Below are 23759 nucleotides of genomic sequence, written 5' to 3' on the forward strand. Positions count from 1 at the left end.
AACGATGCCACATTATGATTCTTTTCTAGTGAAACGCTGCCACAATACATTTACTTTCTGGTGAAATGCTTCCGCAATACGTGTACTTTCTGGTGAAACGCTGTCGCATTATGATTATTTTTCTGTGAAACGCTTTCGCAATACGTTTATTCTCTGGTGAAATAGTGTTGCATTACGATTGTTTTCTGGTGAAATGCAACCGCAATACGTTTATTTTCTGGTGAAACGCTGTCGCATTACGACTATTTTCTGTTGAAATGCTGCCGCAATAGGTTTATTTTCTGGTGAAACGCTGTCTGACACATTACGATAGCTTTCTGGTTAAATTCTGCCGCAGTACGTGTATTTTCTGGTCAAACGCTGCCGCATTATGATTATTCTCATGGCGGGTGCCAAGAGGCAGGGGCGGCACCGCGGGGGGCGCCACAGGTTTTCTCGCCTGGAGTGACAAAATGGCTAGAGGTGCCCCTGACTACAGGGCAGTACTGGATACCAGATGAAAGTAGTGGTTCTGGTCTCTCAGCTAAAGTTGGTGCACTACTAGGACCAACAGACCTGTCTCTAACAGATAACATGTGCACTGGACACACAGAACAACAATATAACAATAGCAAGAAAATGTATTTTTATACATTGGTTCAAAACTGTAGAAGAGAGTTTAAACAAGGACTCTAACTTCTTGTGCTGGTACGATGGGTTTTAAAGCGGACCCAAACCAAACATTTTTTTAATTAAAAATATTAAGTTACACCACTCTGACACATACAAAGATAAATAAACACTCCTTCAAACCTATGATCATTTCAGTGCATGCTTTTCACCCTTCTCTGTTCATAACTAGGGTTATACTGGTGGCAGCCATTAGCAATTCCTCCATTGCCGGACACCATCTACTCCACCAGTTTGCCGGAAAAATCTCGGCAATTTGAAAGGAAGGGAGGGGTTCCTACAATGAATGTAAAATATTTTATATTTGTCATCATGCAGCTGAAAAAAGGCTGCTATTTATTATTATAATTTATAAAATAGATTTTATTTCTGAAATCTTGTATTTTTAATTTGGGTCCACTTTAAATGCCACAATTCTTTTAATTTTTCTATCTTTTCATTCATTTTTGTGCCATATGCTGTGTAAGATGGTGTTTACTCTCACTTTTGATTTTATTTGCTTTCATGTGCTGGCTTTAAATGCCACAATTCTCTTATGGCCCATACTCACGGGCAACTTTTCTTCACTGTCGCTAGCACACGGGAGCGTGTGCGCGACAGTTCGGCGACAGCTCGTTGCCACGTCCCTCCGCGTACACACGTGGAAGAGGGCTCAGCGGTGCGACGGAAGCTGTCGCCGACGATCCTCCTCCCCCCACCGGAAGCTCCGTGTTCTCTATAGCGGTTGCTGTCGCTAGTCCGCATACTCACGCGGACTAGCGACAGTTGCGGCGGCAACTGTCGCCAGGCGATTGCCCGCGCCAATCGCCTGGCGACAGCAGCGACGGTTCGGGTTGCGTGCCCGTGTTGCGCCTCATACTCACGGGCGACCTGTAGCCGCAACACGCGCGCCGCGTGTTGCGGTGACAATTGTAGCCTGTGAGTATGGACCATTAAGCTTAGAATTAATGGTGCATGTAACCAGCCCAGTTACAATTTGAACTCAGAATTTACGATGTCTCCCCATCACCAGAGTCTGTTTCATGTCATGTTGAGGGAACTATTGATGTTATCAATTTAGCCAGGATGCCTGGAAAAGCCTCCTCAGTAACAGTTGAGGCATCTAATTACATTTATGTTTGCTAAAGAATGTTTCTCCTCTGTATGTCAGTGTATATAAGCTGTGTTTTTCAGTTTTGGTCAGGAACCAGTCCGACAAATGCTTTTTATAAGCTGAAAGCTCACTGTTTATCCATCTCTAAGTTAGCCAATAAATTGTATCATCCTGATTCAAAACTCCTTGCTAATAGCAAGAAAAAACAGCACTTACAAGGGCTATTGGATGAACTACTGTAGCACTAGCAGCACTGCACACCTGTCTCCAACAGCTAAAGTGCACTGGACAGTTGACACACAGCACAGCAATATAACAATAACAAGGAAAAAAACAGCCCTTATAAGGGTTATTGGGTGAACTACTGTAGCACTAGCAGCACAGCACACCTGTCTCCTGTCCAACAGCTAAAGTGCATTGGACAGCCTACACTAACAAGAAAAACAAAAGCCTTTACAAGGGTTATTGGGTTATCTAGACTGTGAACTGATACTATAGCAGCAAGAAGCTGCACTGAACACACAGAATACAACTAATCCTAACCCTATCGTCAGCAGCATAGCTCTACCTAATCTGTCTAGCACAGGAACCTAATACAGACTGTAAAAAGGCTACTGTGATGGTATTTTTATGGGGGGGAGGGGGGAACCTGATGTACTGCTGTAGCAGGTAAATATTACACTTCTCCACCAGTCTATTGGAACCAGTGGTGCTCAAATACCCCTTTTCAAAATTCGAGTTAGGTCGAATTCGAATAGTAAATTATTCGAGGTCAGTCGAATATTCGAGTCGAATAATTTTTACTATTCGATTCGACCTCGGAATTCGAGCTCACTATTCGAGTCGGTATTCGAGCTCATTATTCGAGCTGACTATTCGAAATGGCCTTAAATAGCTTCCAACACTTGTTTTGAGGGTGAATGATGCAAGAAACCTCTTTTTTTCCAAGTAACAACAGCAAGTGATTATGTGGGGATGTTCCTTTTAAAAAAAAAAGGTGAAAAGAGAAGTTGTGTCCAGAATTTTGTTCAGTACTGTATATACTTCTTCTTCTTCTTCTTTATCTTCTATATCTTCTTCTTCTTCTTCTATATCTTCTTCTTCTATATCTTCTCCTTCTATATCTTCTTCTATATCTTCTTCTTCTTTTATATTGTCTTCTTCTTCTTCATCTTCTTCATCTTCTTCATCATCATCTTCTTCTTCTTCATCTTCTTCATCTTCTTCATCTTCTTCTTCATCTTCTTCATCTTCTTCTTCATCTTCTTCATCTTCTTCTTCTTCATCTTTTTCATCTTCTTCATCTTCATCTTCTTCATCTTCTTCTTCATCTTCTTCATCTTCTTCTTCATCTTCTTCATCTTCTTCTTCATCTTCTTCTTCTTCTTCATCTTCTTCTTCTTCATCTTCTTCATCTTCTTCATCTTCTTCTTCATCTTCTTCATCTTCTTCATCTTCTTCTTCATCTTCTTCATCTTCTTCATCTTCTTCATCTTCATCTTCTTCATCTTCATCTTCTTCTTCTTCATCTTCTTCTTCTTCATCATCTTCTTCATCTTCTTCATCTTCTTCATCTTCTTCTTCTTCTTCATCTTCATCTTCTTCTTCTTCATCTTCTTCTTCTTCATCTTCTTCTTCTTCATCTTCTTCATCTTCATCTTCTTCATCTTCTTCTTCATCATCTTCATCTTCTTCTCCTTCTTCTTCTTCTTCATCTTCTTCATCTTCTTCTATATCGTCTTCTTCTTCACTTATTTCTCTTTTCAAATTTTTTTTTTAAAGAAATGCAGCTATTTTTGAGCGTAACAAATAGCTGGTGGCGCACGCATGTTGGAAGCGCCATTGTATGTGCTCCCTGGCAGTGGAAACACACAGACAGCAGGAGGTAAATTCAGCAGCAGGAGGAGGAGGATGAGTGTGTGGCAGCAGGCAGTCAATGAGGCAGGCAGCGTGACATAATAGCCCTGGTACCTAGCGGTGATACCAGGGCTGTAAATAAACACAGCAGGCAGGAGGTCCCAGACAGCGGTCGTGCAGCCCACATTGTGTCCAATACACAACTGGGACAACACAGTTTTCAACCCGGGCACCTCAGAAAAATTAAACCTTTTTTTTTTTTTGGTTTTTTTTGTTTTGTTTTTACAACAAATTACACAGATATAGCTATTTTTTGACGTAATAGCTGGTGGCAGAGTGGCAGCAGAAGGTAAATCTGTGTACCCTGGCAGTGGGAAACACAGACAGACAGCAGCAGCAGCAGGAGGAATGGAGGAGTAATGTGAGCAGCTATTGTTTGACGTAATAGCTGGTGGCAGACTGGCAGCAGAAGCTAATTCTGTGTACCCTGGCAGTGGGAAACACAGACAGACAGCAGCATCAGCAGGAGGAATGGAGGAGTAGTGTGAGTGTGGCAGCAGGTAGGCAGCGTGACATAATAGCCCTGGTACCTAGCGGTGATACCAGGCCGTAAATGAACACAACAGGAGGTCCCAGACAGCGGTCGTGCAGCCCACATCGTGTCCAATACACAACTGGGACAACACAGTTTTCAACCCGGGCACCTCAGAAAAATTAAACCTTTTTTTTTGTAATGGTTTTGTAGTTTTGGTTTTACAACCAATTACACAGATATAGCTATTTTTTGACGTAATAGCTGGTGGCAGAGTGGCAGCAGAAGGTAAATCTGTGTACCCTGGCGTTGGGAAACACAGACAGACAGCAGCAGCAGCAGGAGGAATGGAGGAGTAATTATGTGTGCAGCTATTGTTTGACGTAATAGCTGGTGGCAGACTGGCAGCAGAAGGTAATTCTGTGTACCCTGGCAGTGGGAAACACAGACAGACAGCAGCATCAGCAGGAGGAATGGAGGAGTAGTGTGAGTGTGGCAGCAGGTAGGCAGCGTGACATAATAGCCCTGGTACCTAGCGGTGATACCAGGCCGTAAATGAACACAACAGGAGGTCCCAGACAGCGGTCGTGCAGCCCACATCGTGTCCAATACACAACTGGGACAACACAGTTTTCAACTCGGGCACCTCAGAAAAATTAAACCTTTTTTTTTGTAATGGTTTTGTAGTTTTGGTTTTACAACCAATTACACAGATATAGCTATTTTTTGACGTAATAGCTGGTGGCAGAGTGGCAGCAGAAGGTAAATCTGTGTACCCTGGCGTTGGGAAACACAGACAGACAGCAGCAGCAGCAGGAGGAATGGAGGAGTAATTATGTGTGCAGCTATTGTTTGACGTAATAGCTGGTGGCAGACTGGCAGCAGAAGCTAATTCTGTGTACCCTGGCAGTGGGAAACACAGACAGACAGCAGCATCAGCAGGAGGAATGGAGGAGTAGTGTGAGTGTGGCAGCAGGTAGGCAGCGTGACATAATAGCCCTGGTACCTAGCGGTGATACCAGGCCGTAAATGAACACAACAGGAGGTCCCAGACAGCGGTCGTGCAGCCCACATCGTGTCCAATACACAACTGGGACAACACAGTTTTCAACCCGGGCACCTCAGAAAAATTAAACCTTTTTTTTGTAATGGTTTTGTAGTTTTGGTTTTACAACCAATTACACAGATATAGCTATTTTTTGACGTAATAGCTGGTGGCAGAGTGGCAGCAGAAGGTAAATCTGTGTACCCTGGCGTTGGGAAACACAGACAGACAGCAGCAGCAGCAGGAGGAATGGAGGAGTAATTATGTGTGCAGCTATTGTTTGACGTAATAGCTGGTGGCAGAGTGGCAGCAGAAGCTAATTCTGTGTACCCTGGCAGTGGGAAACACAGACAGACAGCAGCATCAGCAGGAGGAATGGAGGAGTAGTGTGAGTGTGGCAGCAGGCAGGCAGCGTGACATAATAGCCCTGGTACCTAGTGGTGATACCAGGCCGTAAATGAACACAACAGGAGGTCCCAGACAGCGGTCGTGCAGCCCACATCGTGTCCAATACACAACTGGGACAACACAGTTTTCAACCCGGGCACCTCAGAAAAATTAAACCTTTTTTTTTTTTTAATGGTTTTTTGGTTTTGTTTGTAAAACAAATTACACAGATATATAGCTATTGTTTGACGTAATAGCTGGTGGCAGAGTGGCAGCAGAAGGTAAATCTGTGTACCCTGGCAGTGGGAAACACAGACAGACAGCAGAAGGGCAGTACACAGCAGCCCACTGTAGGTGTAAAATGTGTGGCTGCAGGCGACGTAATAGTCAAAGTGAACCAGGCTGGCTTAGTGAGCAGGAGCCAGGAGGTGGTAAAGGGTGGTAAGGCACATTAACGATGGTTCTTAGCCAGTTCATGTCCCCCTCTCGCCGACAACAGGGGCCAGGAACTCACCTTCCACCCACGCCTGGTTCATCTTGAGAAACGTCAGTCTGTCCACAGACTTGTGAGACAGACGTGAGCGTTTCTCGGTGACCACACCACCAGCTGCACTGAAGCAGCGCTCGGACAGCACGCTGGAAGGGGGGCAGGACAGCACTTCCAGGGCGTACTGCGCCAGCTCGCTCCAGATCTCCAGGCGCTTGACCCAATACTCCATGGGATCAACAGGGGCATCGCTGTCAAGCCCGCTGTAGGACCCCATGTAGTCAGCCACCATGCGGGTCAGGCGCTGGCTGTGACCGGTGGAGGATGCTGCTGCATGCACCTCCTCTCTAGTCACTGCTGCCGGAGCCTCTACAGTCCTGTAGAGCTCGTGGCTGAGAGACAGCAGGTCTGTGGGGCGCTTGCTGCTGGATGCAGGCACCTGCTGCTGCCTCTGTGCTGGCTGCTGGACAGTGGGGGTGGAAGGCTGGGGGAAGGCTTCCTCCAAGCGCTCAACAAGGGCCTGCTGCAAGCTCCTTATTTGTTGCGCTGGGTCTCCTCCTGCAGGCGGCAGGAACTGGCTCAACTTCCCCTTGAGGCGTGGGTCCAACATCATGCTGATCCAGATGTCCTCCCTCTGCTTCATCTGGATCACCCTGGGGTCCCTGCGCAGGCACGTCAGCATGTGCGCTGCCATTGGGAAGAGGCGGGCCACGTCTGCTGGCACATCGACGGCAGTGCTGCTGTCCTCATCCTCCTCCTCTGCCTCGTCAGCCTCATCCTCTCTCCACCCCCGCACCAACTCAGCTGCACTGTGCTGCTCCCCCTCATCAGCAGCAAGGTCAGGGACCTCCACCAAGTCCTCCTCCTCCTCCCCCTCAGAGGTGGACTGTGCAGCTGCTTGCCGCTCCTGCTGGTCCAAGGCTGCCGCTCCCTGTTCCAGCAAAGCATCGAGGGCCCTGTTCAGCAGACAAACCAGGGGCACCCACTCGCAGACCATAGCATGGTCCCTGCTCACCATGTTAGTGGCCTGCAGAAAGGGAGCCAGCACTAAGCACACCTGCTGCATGTGCCTCCAGTCATCATCGGGGACGATGGACGGGATGTTGCTGGTCTTGTCCCTTCTCTGAGCGGCGGAAACAGTGGCCAGGGCAAGGTACTGGTTGACAGCGTGCTTCTGTTCAACCAGACGCTCCAACATCGCCAGGGTGGAGTTCCAGCGAGTCGGAACGTCAAGGATCAGCCGATGGCGTGGCAGATCCAGTTCCTTTTGCACGTCTTCCAGGCTCGCACAGGCTGCAGCCGAGTGCCGGAAGTGACGCACAACGTTCCTTGCCGTTTCCAGCAGTTCGCCCATCCCCTGGTAGGTGCGCAAGAACTTCTGCACCACCAGGTTCAGCACGTGGGCAAGACAGGGGATGTGGGTCAGGTTTCCCCTGTCTATTGCGGCAACCAGATTGGCCCCATTGTCGGCCACCACCTCTCCGACTCTGAGGCCTCTGGGGGTCAGCCAAATCCTCTCCTGCTCCTGGAGTTTGGCCAACACATGGGTTGCCGTCAGCTTGGTCTTCCCAAGGCTGACCAAGTGCAGCAGCGCTTGGCAGTGGCGGGCCTTCACGCTGCTGCTGAGGCGGGGGGTTTGGCCAGGTGTGCCAGAGGATGGCAGAGGATCGGAGGAACCTGCTGCAGTTCCCCTGACCCTGCGGGGTGGCACTACCCACTGTGTTGCTGCTGCTGCTGTGCCCGCTGCTGCTCTCCCATCCTCACCCCCTTCCACCAAGCTGACCCAGTGGACAGTGAAGGACAGGTAGCGGCCTGTCCCGAAGCGGCTGCTCCAGGAGTCCATGGTGACGTGGACCCTTTCACCAACCGCGTGCTCCAGCCCTCGCTCCACATTGGCCATCACAAAGCGGTGCAGTGCAGGAATGGCCTTGCGGGCAAAGAAGTGTCTGCTGGGGAGCTGCCAGTCTGGGGCTGCGCAAGCAAGCAGCGCACGAATGTCGCTCCCCTCCTGCACGAGCGTGTACGGCAGGAGTTGGGAGCACATGGCCCGTGCCAGCAAGCCGTTCAGCTGCCGCACGCGACGGCTGCTGGGAGGCAGAGCCCTAACCACCCCCTGGAAGGACTCGCTCAAAAGGCTCTGGCGTGGCCTTTTGCTGGCACGGGAATCAGCAGACACAGCGGAGGAGGCCACTGAGGACTGGCTGCCAGAACAGGCCTCAGTGTCGGCGGCAGGAGTTGCAGAGGAGGGAGGAGCAGTGCGTTTCCGCACTCCTGCTGGTGCTGCTGGAGGAGCAGGAGGGCGGGTGGCTGCTGTTGCTGCTGCTGCTGAAGGCTGTGCAGTGATGGGTGTGGTGCCACTGCCAGCACCAGATGCCTTCAGCCTCTGGAACTCCTCATGCTGGTGGAAATGTTTCGCAGCAAGGTGGTTGATGAGCGAGCTGGTGCTGAACTTTAAGGGGTCTGCACCTCTGCTCAACTTCCGCTGACAGTGGTTGCAAGTGGCGTACTTGCTGTACACAGTGGGCATGGTGAAATATCGCCAGATTGGTGACAGAAACATCCCCCTACGGCATGGAAGCGCTGCTGCCTGTCTCCCTGTGGTGGTTGGGGGGGGGGGCTTGGGTGCGGCTGGTGGTGGTACTGGCAGATGCTGCTGCTGCTGCTGCTGAGCCTGAGACACCAGCAGGCTGTGGGACCTGCCTACTGCTGCCAATGCTTGCAATGATGCGCCTCCTTGCAAGGCCCACAAGCGCATCCTCCTCCTCAGAGCTGCTGAGGACGACATCCCCTGGAGGTGGTGGCACCCAGTCTCTGTCTGTCACCGGGTCATCATCATCCTCCCCCTCCTGAAACATGTCCTGCTGGGATGATGACCCCCCAAACTCCTCTCCTGATGCATGGATGGGCTGCTTGACTGTCGCCACAGTCTTGCTGTCCAATCCCTCATCCCCCAAAGTGCCCATCAGCATCTCCTCCTCCAAATCGCCAACAACAGCAGACAATACCCTGATGGTGCCTGGGGTAAAAATACTGCTAAGTGACAGGTCGCCAACTTGTGACGGTGAACTGGCCTCCTCCCCAGACCCTGCTGGGCGGCTGCTGTGAACAGGGGTGGTGGTGGTGGTGGTGGTGAGGGTAGAGGCCTCGGATGCAGAGCTGATGGCGGGCTGCTCATCCTCCGTCATCAGTTGCACCACAGTGGATGCATCCTTTTCCTCAATGGGATGTTTCCGACCCGGCTGGAGGAAAATAGGAGCAGGTGCTACACACTGCTGCTGCTGTATCTCTGCAGCGTGAGTTGCAGATGCTCCTGCTGGGCGGCGCCCAAGGCGTCCACGGCCAGTGGCTATGGGAGGAATGTTAGCCACTGACGCTGCTGCTGCGGAACTGTGCATGGTGGCGCGGCCGCGGCCTGCCACAATGCTGCTCACTCTCCTCCTGATTCCCTTGCTGCCCTTCCCCTTGCCCAAACCGCGCTGGCTGCCACTTCCAGACATCTTCGATGTTTTGGGCGTATAGACAAAAGTTTTTTAAAAGGGCGGGTGAAAAGTGGGGTACTTTAATGGAGTGGGTTGGTGGGTGAGGTGACTGAGTGAGTGTCCCTAGTACAGTAAGTAAGTAGTAACAGTCAGGAAGTACAACTAGCAGTTACAATAATCAGTAGTAATCACAAGTAAATTTAGTGTGTGTACACTACAGACAGTGAGTGCACGCACGCGCAAACACGCGCAGGAGCTAGCCTATGAACAGTGACTGAGTGAGTGTCCCTAGTACAGTAAGTAAGTAAGTAGTAACAGTCAGTAAGTACAACTAACTAATTACAATAATCAATCAGTAATCAGAAGGAAATAGAGTGTGTGTAGTGTGTGTACACAGACAGTGAGTGCACACACGCAGGAGCTAGTAGCCTATGAACAGTGACTGAGTGTCCTAGACTCCTAGTACAGTAAGAGTACGTAGTAACAGTAAGTACAACTAACTAATTACAATAAGCAATCAGTTATCAGAAGGAAATAGAGTGTGTGACTGTGTGTAGTGTGTGTACACAGACAGTGAGTGCACACACGCAGGAGCTAGTAGCCTATGAACAGTGACTGAGTGTTCTAGACTCCTAGTACAGTAAGAGTAAGTAGTAACAGTAAGTACAAACAACTAACTAATTACAATAATCAATCAGTTATCAGAAGGAAATAGAGTGTGTGTAGTGTGTGTACACAGACAGTGAGTGCACACACGCAGGAGCTAGTAGCCTATGAACAGTGACTGAGTGTCCTAGACTCCTAGTACAGTAAGAGTAAGTATTAACAGTAAGTACAACTAACTAATTACAATAAGCAATCAGTTATCAGAAGGAAATAGAGTGTGTGTAGTGTGTGTACACAGACAGTGAGTGCACACACGCTGGAGCTAGTAGCCTATGAACAGTGACTGAGTGTCCTAGACTCCTAGTACAGTAAGAGTAAGTAGTAACAGTAAGTACAACTAACTAATTACAATAAGCAATCAGTTATCAGAAGGAAATAGAGTGTGTGTAGTGTGTGTACACAGACAGTGAGTGCACACACGCAGGAGCTAGTAGCCTATGAACAGTGACTGAGTGTCCTAGACTCCTAGTACAGTAAGAGTAAGTAGTAACAGTAAGTACAACTAACTAATTACAATAAGCAATCAGTTATCAGAAGGAAATAGAGTGTGTGTAGTGTGTGTACACAGACAGTGAGTGCACACACGCAGGAGCTAGTAGCCTATGAACAGTGACTGAGTGTCCTAGACTCCTAGTACAGTAAGTAGTAACAGTAAGTACAACTAACTAATTACAATAATCAATTACAATAATCAATCAGTTATCAGAAGGAAATAGAGTGTGTGTAGTGTGTACACAGACAGTGAGTGCACACACGCTGGAGCTAGTAGCCTATGAACAGTGACTGAGTGTCCTAGACTCCTAGTACAGTAAGTAGTAACAGTAAGTACAACTAACTAATTACAATAATCAATTACAATAATCAATCAGTTATCAGAAGGAAATAGAGTGTGTGTAGTGTGTACACAGAAAGTGAGTGCACACACGCAGGAGCAGCCAGTAGCCTATGAACAGTGACAGTGAGTGTCCTAGTACAGTTACAGTATATAACTACAATACTAATACAATCAGTAGTAAAGGACAGCAGAAATACTGGTATAGAATAGAGAGAAATAAACAGAGGACAGGAGGACAGCTGCCCACACAGGCAGGCCCTGAGGCCTAAAGCTGTAAGCCTGCAGCAGGCCTGTCTCTATGTAACACAAAAGCTACTAACTAAAATACAATGTCTAACTAACTAACAACAATATAGGTGTGTATAGGAGGTGTATGTGAGAAAAAACGCTAGGTAAATGACCACAATAAAGCTCTTGCTAAGCCAAAGCACAAAGGAGCAACTCTCTCTCTATGCAAGTCTCAGGCAAGGACGGAGAAACGGAACATGGCGGCCGCTATTTATAGGGTAGGGGCTGGCCAGGGTCCCCCTCTGTGATTGGCTGCCATCAGAGGGCCTGGGAGCCCTCTGATTGGCTCTAAGGACATCAATCTGGGCTATGACGCTATTCAAGCTCGGTACCGAGCTCGAATAGCGCCGTTTTGCTCGAATAGCTCGAATAGTGAATGGGCTATTCGAGTGTACTCGAATAGCCCATTCGAATAGCTACAGCTATTCGGAGCTCGAATACCGAGCTCGAATAGCTGGAAAAGAGCTCGAATATTCGAGCTACTCGAATATTCGAGCTCTGCTGAGCACCACTGATTGGAACTATCCAACTTGAAATAGAGTCACAAAAGTGTTTGAGATTTCTGTACCTTTACCTGAATCTTCCATCTGTCCTAATATCAAAGATGAGAGAAGATTGCCCCATATACCGGATGACTGGAATATTAGAAAAAAAACTCCAAAATACTGATTGACAATATCCTTGGCCTCCTTTTTTACGATCTTGGCATATCGATTTCCACTTATAGTCAGATATGTACATTTTGCAGCCCACAATGGAGCACCTCCAAATCCCAAAATCATAGATGCTGGAATGAGCGTGCCCCTGAAAGGAAAAAAAACAAAACACAAAACAAAAAAAAAAACCTTCTGTTAGCCGTTACCATTGCTCATGCAAGCATGAAAATGTACTCTAACTTCCAGTTCATTTCAAAACTTTCCTAACCTTAGAATAAAACTGTTATTAAAGCAGACCTGAACTCAGAACTTCCTCTCTGCTCTAAAAGATACTCAACAGCATAATATCCTTGAGGCTAGATTCACAGTGGGACGTTGCGTTTTGATGCCACGTTAAAGTCGCACCGCAAGCTTACAACGCAACGCGCCCAAAAAGTGGCAACGCAGCGTTACCGTCACATACAGCAGATACAGTAAAAAAATACAGGCAATGAAAAGTATGCTTCCAAGTCATTACTGAGCATGTGCAAACAGTCCAACGCAGCTAATAACGTGTATAACGCACTGCATGCAGTACTTTTACTTAACGTGCAGAGTTAGACACCAACGCAACGTGTGCACTGTGAACAGGGCATTGATTTTTCATTGCAGTGAGTTATTCTGCGTTAAATGCTGTTTTAACGCACGACTTTAACGTCCCACTGTGAACTTAGCCTTAAAGAAAAAGCATTTCTTTTTTACAGCTGATACAATACAATACAATACAATAACATTTCTATAGCGCTTTTCTCCCATAGGACTCAAAGCGCTTAGGCTCTCTCAGATTCAGAAAATAGTAGGATGAAGTATTCACACAACAAAAGTTATATTTCTGCAAATGCCAGACTGAACAGGTGGGTTTTCAGTCTGGATTTAAACACGTCCAGGGATGGGGCTGTCCTGATCTGTTGAGGTAAGGAGTTCCAAAACTTAGGGGTTGCATGACAGAAGGCTCTGGGACCAAAAGTTTCCAAGTGGACTCTGGGTATGACTAGATTATTAGAACCCGTGGATCTGAGAATGCGGGGATTGCTACGCAGCTGTAACATGTCTTTCATGTATCCAGGGCCTAGATTATTCAGAGATTTAAATGTCAGTAGGCCGATCTTGAATAGGACCCTCCATTCTATAGGTAGCCAGTTAGGGGAATGCAGGACTGGCGTTATGTGGCAGTGACGGGGTTGGTTGGTTAGCAGTCTGGCAGCAGTATTCTGTATCAGCTGTAGGCGGTACAAGACCTTTTTTGGAAGGCCAGTGTAGAGAGCATTGCAGTAGTCCAGTCGGGATGTGATGAAGGCGTGGACTAAGGTTGGCAGATCTTCTGGGGGTATGAGCAGGGGCGGCGCCAGGGGGGTGCTTGGGGGTGCTCGAGCACCCCCTAGAATTGTCCAAGCACCCCCAAAGCACCCCCTGGAGTGAACTGACTTCAGGCGTCTAAAAGACGCCAAGTCAGTTCACACAGCGGCAGCACGGAGCAGCAGGCAGGGCTACGGTAAGATGGCCGCCCGGAGCCCTGTTCTGCAGACTTCGAGTCTGCAGTGCATGGCTTCGGGCGGCCATTTTCCCGTAGCCCTGCTCTCTGCATGCAGGCAGTAAGTCTCGTCGTGACGTCGGGAAGGAAGAGGATCGTGGGCGCGCGGGCGCTGCGCGCCACAATGAGGTCGGGACAGGAGGTCGAGAAAGAAGGTCTTCTGGCTGTAGGTGAGTAAATGGGTTTTTCTTTTCTTTTTCAGGTGATGCTGATTGTGCATATTGGGGCCATATCTGCTACGGATTGTGCATATTGGGGTCATATCTGCTACGGAATGTGCATATTGGGGTCATATCTGCTACGGATTGTGCATATTGGGGTCATATCTGCTACGGATTGTGCATATTGGGGTCATCTCTGCTACCGATTGTGCATATTGGGGTCATTTCTGCTACCGATTGTGCATATTGGGGTCATTTCTGCTACCGATTGTGCATATTGGGGTCATTTCTGCTACCGATTGTGCATATTGGGGTCATTTCTGCTACCGATTGTGCATATTGGGGTCATTTCTGCTACCGATTGTGCATATTGGGGTCATTCCTGCTACCGATTGTGCATATTGGGGTCATATCTGCTACGGATTGTGCATATTGGAGTCATATCTGCTACCGATTGTGCATATTGGGGTCATATCTGCTACCGATTGTGCATATTGGGGTCATATCTGCTACCGATTGTGCATATTGGGGTCATATCTGCTACCGATTGTGCATATTGGGGTAATATCTGCTACCAATTGTGCATATTGGGGTCATATCTGCTACCGATTGTGCATATTGGGGTCATTTCTGCTACGGATTGTGCATATTGGGGTCATATCTGCTACCGATTGTGCATATTGGGGCCATATCTGCTACCGATTGTGCATATTGGGGCCATATCTGCTACCGATTGTGCATATTGGGACCATATCTGCTACCGATTGTGCATATTGGGACCATATCTGCTACCGATTGTGCATATTGGGACCATATCTGCTACCGATTGTGCATATTGGGACCATATCTGCTACCGATTGTGCATATTGGGACCATATCTGCTACCGATTGTGCATATTGGGACCATATCTGCTACCGATTGTGCATATTGGGACCATATCTGCTACCGATTGTGCATATTGGGACCATATCTGCTACCGATTGTGCATATTGGGACCATATCTGATAACGATTGTGCATATTGGGGTCATATCTGATAACGATTGTGCATATTGGGGTCATATCTGCTACCGATTGTGCATATTGGGGCCATATCTGATAACGATTGTGCATATTGGGGCCATATCTGATAACGATTGTGCATATTGGGGTCATTGGACGTGTTTTTTGTTAAAATCTGCTCACATTACGTGTATTTTCTTGAGAAAACCTGCACAATTATGTGAATTTTCTGGGAAAAGGGTCACCAAAACTTGGGCCCTCTGTCTTTGCGTTGCACTTTTAAAGGGAACCCGAGGTGAGAATAATATTGAGGCTGCCATATTTATCTCCTTTTAAGTAATAACAGCTGCCTGGCTGCCGTGTTGGTCCTCTGCCTCTAATTCTTTCAACCATAGACCCTGAACAAGCATGCAGCAGGTCAGGGGTTTCTGACAATATTGTCAGAACTGACAAGATTAGCTGCATGCTTGTTTCTGGTGTAATTCAGTTCACTACTACAGCCAAATAGATCAGCAGGGCTGCCAGGCAACTAAAATTGTTTAAAAGGAAATAAATATGGCAGCCACCATATCACTCTCACCCTGGGTTCACTTTAAATTACAGTTAGCCCCGCCCTCATCCGGTCATGACCACACCCATTTTTTGCCGCGAGGTCGTCGGCTCCCCCGGAAATTGGTCCAGCACCTGCATAGCACCCCCTAAAAAAAATTCCTGGAGCCGCCACTGGGTATGAGGTGCTTGCTTTATGCAATGTTCTTCAGGTGAAAATAGGATGATTTCACCACAGCAGAGATTTGAGTTCTGAAGTTTAAATCCCCATCAATTAGAACTCCCAGGCTACGCACATGATCAGAGCTGCGTAGATCCGTGCCTCCTATTCCCAGTGGTGAAGACTGCAAGTTAAGTTGTTTTGTTATCATGCTCTGCCCTCCAATCAGAAGGACTTCAGTTTTGTCTGCATTTAGTTTCAGCCAGTTGTCATTCATCCATTGCTGTAGTTCACGTAAGCAGGCTTTTATAGTTAGAGTTGGGTCTGTCACACCAGGCTTGAAGGAAAGATATAGTTGGGTGTCGTCTGCATAGCAGTGGTATGTCAGGCCATGTTTTTGGATTAGTTTTCCCAACGGTAGCATGTAAATCGTGAAAAGCAGGGGAGAGAGGATTGAGCCCTGGGGCACCCCATACTTAAGTGTTACAGGGGTGGACAGGAAGAGCCCCATAGACACTTTGTGGGTTCTGCCACTCAAGAAGGATTGGAACCACTGAAGTACTATGCCATCAATGCCGCAGTATTCCTGTAGCCTGTTTATCAAGATGTCATGGTCAACTGTGTCAAAGGCTGCAGAAAGGTCTAGCAGTATGAGGATCGAGCACTCTCCTCTGTCTCTTGCCATGAGCAGGTGGTTGCATATTTGGATGAGGGCAGTTTCAGTGCTGTGGTGTTTCCTGAAGCCAGACTGGAATGGGTCATAACTGTTATTTTGTAGGATTCTGACTTCTAGCTGGAGGTATACAGCTTTTTCAATTAGCTTTCACAGAAAGGGGGGGTTAGAGACAGGTCTGTAGCTGGTCATTGCATCTGGGTCCAGGGAGGGTTTTTTGAGGAGAGGCCTGATGATTGCTTCCTTCAGTAAAGCAGGAAATATCCCTGATTGTAAGGAACAGTTAACAATTTTGAGGAATACCGGTACGAACAGGTCGGGGCAGTTCAACATGAACTGTGTTGGGCCAGGATCCAGGTCACAGGTAGTTAGGCGGACGTGAAGGAGGATGCTTGATGTGACTTCTTCATCAATTTCTTTGAAGTTTGACCAAGGTGTTACGTTGTCTCTGCTAATGGTCTTCGGCGCTATATTAGGCTCAGATGCTGTAAGTTGGATGGCGGACCTTATAGCGGAGACTTTGTCTGTGAAGAAATGGGCAAATTGGTCACAGAGGTCCTTTGAAGACTCGATATTAAGTTTTTGACATGCTGGGTTGCAGAGTTTTTCCACTGTGCGGAACAGTTGGGCTGGTTTGTTAACTGCATTTGCAATCTCCTGTGATAGAAAGGATGATTTTTTTCCCGTGATTACCTTTTGGTAGCTCTTCAAGTGGAAGATTAAGGCATGTTTGTCTTCTGGGGACTGAGATTTGCGCCACAGCCTCTCAAGTTTTCGGCTTTGTCTTTTCAGCTCTTTTATAGCGTTATCAAACCACTGTGCATGATGGTGTGGAGTAAGATATTTGGTGCGCAGAGGAGCAATGGTCTCAAAGGTGGAGGACACACATTTGTTGTATTTAAACACCAGAGTATCAGGGTCCAAGCTGGAGTCAGTCAATTCATCAAAGCTAAGGTTATCTCGGATATGTTGAGGTGTTAGCCCTTTTAAGCGGCGATATTTTATTTGATTCTTGACCTGGTGTTTGACGGCTGGTATTGAGAGGGAGAAGTGGATAGTGTGATGGTCTGACCAGGCAACAGGATTAATTTCCACATTGGCTACTGACAGCCCAGTATGGAATATAAGGTCCAGAGTGTGACCTTTCCTGTGAGTAGCAGAGCTGATTGATTGGAGGAAGCCCAGTTCATGTAAGGCACGAGGTAGCTCTTTTCCAAATTGTGAAGAGGAGTCGTCCACCCATGTATTGAAATCTCCAAGAACAATTCATCTGGGGTGTTCCAGTGTTAGGTTGCATAGGAGGTCTACAAGTTCCTCAAGGAAGTCTGAGTATTTTTCTGGTGGGCGGTAGATCAGCAATATGTTAATGTTTTCCTCAGCTGAAAGTTGCACCACCAAGCATTCAAACGAGTTGGTAGGACCTACAGTAAATGGTCTGATTTTCAAAGCTGATCTAAAGCAAAGTGCAACCCCTCCTCCCCTGCGTTCTTTCCTGTTGCAGTATATCACGGAATAGTTTGTTGGCACAGCTGCCTCCAGGGTGGGGCCAACAGGTTCAGAAAGCCAGGTTTCAGTCAGGCAGGCCAGATCAGAAGACTCTATTAGATCATGTATGATTGCTGTTTTGTTGTGTATTGATCTGACGTTGCAGAGGACAGCCTTGATGGGGCTACCCTGGGAGCTGAGGTCTGAGATTGAGGACTCCAGGAGGGAACAGTCTCCAGATGTGTGGCTGTCATCTCTGCTGGATTGTGCTGGAGCTATTAGGGTTGTTGGCTGGGTGTACTCTGTAGATTTTGTCACAGAGTTATTTTGGTTCTGCAGTGAATAACGTCTTTTCCCACGTCCCCTGGATCCTCTCTTTGTCTTTCTGTAGATTCCAACAGACTTAAGTAGAATTATTGTTGATTTGCCAATTGGATATATATTTCTTGGTTGGTATACAGCTAGAAGTGTCTGTGCTGATATTGATGGACAAGAGACAGCTCAGGGCTCCTGCTAAGAAAGGCCCTATTTAAAGTCAAGGTGTGAACTTTCACAGCTGTGGCTGGTATCCTGCAGAGATCAAAAGGGCCTGTATAGACTGAATTGTCCTTACACAGAGATGTATGGATGGACAGCATGGATTTGAAAACACAGTCCTTTGTTTAGGAGTTTGAAGATATAATATATAATATATGTAGAAAAATATAGTCTATTGAGCATAGATGCTGTAGATAATCGATGAAAGTTACTCACAGGATGGGAGACGGCGGGCACAAAGAGTCAGAAAGTCTTTAAGGTCTCAGGTCAATTCCAAGGAAGGTGTGCAGTGTCCAGCAGTGTGTGATACCAAGGAATATCCAATCCAGCTTAAATCTTTGCCATCCCAAGTAATCCAGGTGTTCTGAAAGGTTATAGGTGTTGCTGGAGAAGTGATACATTAGAATCCACTGAAATTTCGGTCCAGTCTTAAGAGGTTTAAAGTAGCAGAAATGAGATGTAATGTCTGGAGCAGCCTTAGAGAGCAGCAGCACCAGTCTGGGCGCGCTCAGTATCCTGCAATACATCTGCACTGTTTCTATTTCTTGCTTTTATAAAAGCAGACACTGTGTTGTTAACATGTAGTGATTGGAAAAATATCACATTTTGGGTTTGCGAAATTTTGAATCTGAAACTATGCAAAAAATTCACAATTCTGGCAAATCTGCGGATCTCCATAGACTTCAATGGCAAGAGAATTTTAAAACCTACAAAGACTATTTCTGGCCACAAAAGTGATGGAAAAAGTCTTTTCAAGGGGCCTAACACCTGGATGGGGGCATACCGGAGGGGGATCCATGACAAAAGTCACACTAAAAATTAGGGAGTTGACGCAGAGTCGTGTTTTAATCGCTAAATTGGTGGGTGGGATAAAGTGCTGTAAAACATCCGGCGTGTGTACATGTCGATCAGGTAGTGTAAGGGTTACACCCGCTTCACACTGACAGATGAAACGCCACGTTTAACGCACCGCGGTCCGCAAACAAGCGCAAAGACCTTTCGTGATAACGTCAGGTAAGCATATCTTTGTTTTTACTAGTTGACACCTCCAGGACATACAGTGGTGTGAAAAACTATTTGCCCCCTTCCTGATTTCTTATTCTTTTGCATGTTTGTCACACTTAAATGTTTCTGCTCATCAAAAAACGTTAACTATTAGTCAAAGATAACATAATTGAACACAAAGTGCAGTTTTAAATGATGGTTTTTATTATTTAGTGAGAAAAAAAACTCAAAACCTACATGGCCCTGTGTGAAAAAAAAATTGCCCCCTGAACCTAATAACTGTTTGGGCCACCCTTAGCAGCAATAACTGCAATCAAGCGTTTGCGATAACTTGCAATGAGTCTTTTACAGCGCTCTGGAGGAATTTTGGCCCACTCATCTTTGCAGAATTGTTGTAATTCAGCTTTATTTGAGGGTTTTCTAGCATGAACCGCCTTTTTAAGGTCATGCCACAACATCTCAATAGGATTCAGGTCAGGACTTTGACTAGGCCACTCCAAAGTCTTCATTTTGTTTTTCTTCAGCCATTCAGAGGTGAATTTGCTGGTGTGTTTTGGTTCATTGTCCTGCTGCAGCACCCAAAATCGCTTCAGCTTGAGTTGACGAACAGATGGCCGGACATTCTCCTTCAGGATTTTTTGGCAGACAGTAGAATTCATGGTTCCATCTATCACAGCATGCCTTCCAGGTCCTGCAGCAGCAAAACAACCCCAGACCATCACACTACCACCACCATATTTTACTGTTGGTATGATGTTCTTTTGCTGAAATGCTGTGTTACTTCTACGCCAGATGTAACGAGACACGCACCTTCCAAAAAGTTCAACTTTTGTCTCGTCGGTCCACAAGGCATTTTCCCAAAAGTCTTGGCAATCATTGAGATGTTTTTTTAGCAAAATTGAGACGAGCCTTAATGTCCTTTTTGCTTAAAAGTGGTTTGCGCCTTGCATATCTTCCATGCAGGCCGTTTTTGCCCAGTCTCTTTCTTATGGTGGAGTCGTGAACACTGACCTTAATTGAGGCAAGTGAGGCCTGCAGTTCTTTAGATGTTGTCCTGAGGTCTTTTGTGGCCTCTCGGATGAGTTTTCTCTGCGCTCTTGGGGTAATTTTGGTCGGCCGGCCACTCCTGGGAAGGTTCATCACTGTTCCATGTGTTTGCCATTTGTGGATAATGGCTCTCACTGTGGTTTGATGAAGTCCCAAAGCTTTAGAAATGGCTTTATAACCTTTACCAGACTGATAGATCTCAATTACAGTACTTTTGTTCTCATTTGTTCCTGAATTTCTTTGGATCTTGGCATGATGTCTAGCTTTTGAGGTGCTTTTGGTCTACTTCTCTGTGACAGATAGCTCCGATTTAAGTGATTTCTTGATTGAAACAGGTGTGGCAGTAATCAGGCCTAGGGGTGACTACAGAAATTGAACTCAGGTGTAATAAACCACCTTTAAGTTATTTTTTAACAGGGGGGGGGGGCAATCACTTTTTCACACAGGGCCATGTAGATTTGGAGTTTTTTTTTCTCACTAAATAATAAAAACCATCATTTAAAACTGCATTTTGTGTTCAATTAGGTTAACTTTGACTAATAGTTAACGGTTTTTGATGAGCAGAAACATTTAAGTGTGACAAACATGCAAAAGAATAAGAAATCAGGAAGGGGGCAAATAGTTTTTCACACCACTGTAACCGTTAGTCCTCTCGGCGGCAATCTTTGTGTAGTGGTGTGTAGTGGCCGCCGTGCTTGTGCGCACAGTCGTGGGAGTGCAAGCGGACATGGTTTTCCAGCCTATGTGGTCAGGCTGAGGTAGTTCAATGACCAAAAAAACACTGATTCTGCACTGAGGCCTTATAAAGGGGGCAGTAGTGGATACTAGATGCCAGTAGCAGTGGTGAAGGATTATTAGGTTAAGGTTGGTGCACTACTAGGACCAGCAGAGCATACCTGTCTGTATCCAACAGCACTGAGGTCTTATACAGGGGGGCAGTAGTAGGCTTTCTGATAAGTGTGTGTGTGTGTGTGTGGGGGGGGGGGGGGATGGGGGGTACAGGTGGGAGGGATAGCTGATTTGCTGCCATGTGCCTGTTGACTGTGAGGTAAGGGGTCAAAGTTTAGCTCAATGATGATGTATAGGTGGTAGGTCCAACACGCCATGTATTCGCCTGAGGGGGCGAACACGAACACCCCTTGTTCACCACAAAAAAATTCGCCGGGCGAATAGTTCGGCTCATCTCTATTAACATCCTGTGCTTTCAAATGAGCTTATCTGCCTTATTCCAATTGTTTGTAAGCTAAATTTGGGTGAGTTGCGTCCTGTGTTAATCAAGGTAAAATGTGGATAAAATATTTACTTTTAGACAACTCAGGATTTAAACATATAGTATAAACTATGTTTTTTTTTGTTTTTTTTTTTTTGCTATTCTCTTTTTTATTACTACATTCAAAAGAATCATGAAACCAAAATCATGTTCAGCACAGGAAAAATGACAGTCAGTATAATGTATAGTGTACACAGAGAATATAAGTTTAAGCATGTCTCAACAGTGTTAAATAAAACAATACTAGATAACCCTAGCTCCCAACTATCCCCTTTTTTTTGGAGGGACAGTCCCTCTTTGGGAGCCCTGTCCCTCTGTCCCTCTTTCACCCTCATTTGTCCCTCTTTCAGGACTTTGTCCCTCGATCTATGTAAATATATACATTTATATACTAAAAATGTGTTTGATTGACTCTAAACTTTATTCCCAACCTTTAAATTGATATATTACTAATTTTAAAATGTTACTATGAAGGAAAATGAACCAGGATAGAAAGGACCAATATGGTTTGAATTATAAAACAACATATTTTTCTTATGAAATCTTTATGGTATGCATGACTTGAGGCGTGGTGAGGGCGTGGCCAGGGATGTGGCAGGGGCGTGGCTTAAGCATCCCTTTTTCTCATCTCAAAAAGTTGGAAGGTATGGATAACTGTAATAGAAGTAATACCAGTATTGCCAGTTCGAGTGATTCTTGAACTCTACTTTTGTAACATAAAGCTAGTGGCAAAGAATATTTCTCAGTACCATGAGCTTATGTAAAGAATCACGTGACCTTAGTATTCCTAAGACTGAACAAAAAAAAAAAATATAAAAATAATAATAATAAAAAAAAGGGAAAACATAACAAGAACATAGAAAGAACATAACTGGGTAAACAGTACTGTACTCCATTATAAGAACATTACCTTGGGGTATAAACAACTAGTTCTAATTGGCAATCTGTTCCCATTTAGAGAACCTCTGTCTGTGTCTCATGTATGTATTATTACCTACTTAAAGAATGAGAATGAAGGGGGCGGAGCTAGCTACGGAGGAGTAAGGACATGCGTGTGCTGAGCTCCCGGCCTCGTGTGTCTCTTCGAACCTTTTTTACTAAACTTTCTATCATCCGCTGGATCTGAGTGGCATAAAGGGAGATAAGAAGGCTCCTGCTGCAGACCGGTGTCCCCGAACTCCGACTCAAAGGCCAGTTACACACTATTTCTGCGTCCAGTGAAAAATGGCGCCGGTTACATAATGGCGCCCCCTTCTGCCCGATATTAGTTTAAAACGATATTTATTGTTTTAAAGGTTAAAATAGTGCAGACCTTTTGAACGAAATTTATCGTTTTAAAACTTGTTTTTTTTGTCCTGCCTGAACGATATTTATCGTTTTAAGCCCTGCTTTGCTGCCGCTTGGAAAATGTCTGCCCGCTGACATTAATGTTTAATAGCACAGCCCCTTAAATGCTAAAAACACCAAATTTGCAGGGAATGTTAAGAAAAAAAAATGTGTGAACAAGAGGAAATTTTTTTTTTTCAAAAAGACCCTATAGTTTTTGAGAAAATCGATTTTGAATATTCTCCTTCTGACCGTGTGAAAATTAAACGCCCGCCGACTTTAGCGGTTAATAGCAAAGCCCCTTTAAATGGCAGAAACACCAAATGTGTAGGAAATGTTAAGAAGAACAGTGGGAACAAGAAGAAATTTTTTTTTTCAAAAAGACCTTATAGTTTTGTTTTTTTTTCTCTTAGGACATCAGCCAAATTTTAGCCTGGACCCAAAAAAATGACTTCACAGCCATGCTCCTGCGTCCCTGGGCCCAGATTCGCATAATTGTCCCACAAGCACTACTATAAAAAAAAAAAAAAAAAAAAAAGAAAAGAAACAGAAACAAGAAAAAAAGAAAGGGAAAAGAAAGAGAAAAGAAAGAAAGAAAGTTCAGCATAGTAGTCAAAAGTCCACAGAAAATTCTATGTAGGAAGAATAAGTTGAATCCAATACCCTCTCCAATACTTCTTTAATCTGGTCAATTGCCAAATTCCCTCCAGAGCTAAATCCATTCCCACTCTATACTAAAAAATGATGTCAACTTTAATTTCCAATCAAACAAAGATAAAGGTGTAGTATCTCTCCATCTATCTATAATTAGTTTTCTAGCCATAAGAGAAAAAATATAGAGGGTTGAGGATAAAATCGAATGAGCAGGTTTCTTAGATTGCCTAAACAGCGCCATTACCTCGTCCATTAAAAACAGAGGATCCATTGTACTCTTAATGAACCTTTCCAGATCCGCCCAGAATGGTGATATCCCTTTACAA

General features: G+C 45.8%; 1 protein-coding gene across 4 annotated transcripts in view; it reads right to left on the bottom strand.

Annotated features, from left to right (window-relative positions):
• LOC137504018 (protein unc-93 homolog A-like) overlaps positions 1-23759 on the bottom strand; it is a 1407338-nt gene that overhangs the window by 930405 nt on the left and 453174 nt on the right. For 2 of the 4 annotated variants that reach the window (XM_068231907.1, XM_068231905.1), the window contains one exon: positions 11913-12142. In XM_068231907.1, coding sequence (XP_068088008.1) covers positions 11913-12142 — 230 coding nt within the window. Of the gene's footprint in view, positions 1-11906; positions 12143-23759 lie in introns of all 4 variants that reach the window. The other 2 variants (XM_068231906.1, XM_068231904.1) reach the window with 1 other exon arrangement.

Source organism: Hyperolius riggenbachi, chromosome 4, assembly GCF_040937935.1.
Source record: "Hyperolius riggenbachi isolate aHypRig1 chromosome 4, aHypRig1.pri, whole genome shotgun sequence".
In the NCBI taxonomy this organism is placed as follows: domain Eukaryota; kingdom Metazoa; phylum Chordata; class Amphibia; order Anura; family Hyperoliidae; genus Hyperolius; species Hyperolius riggenbachi.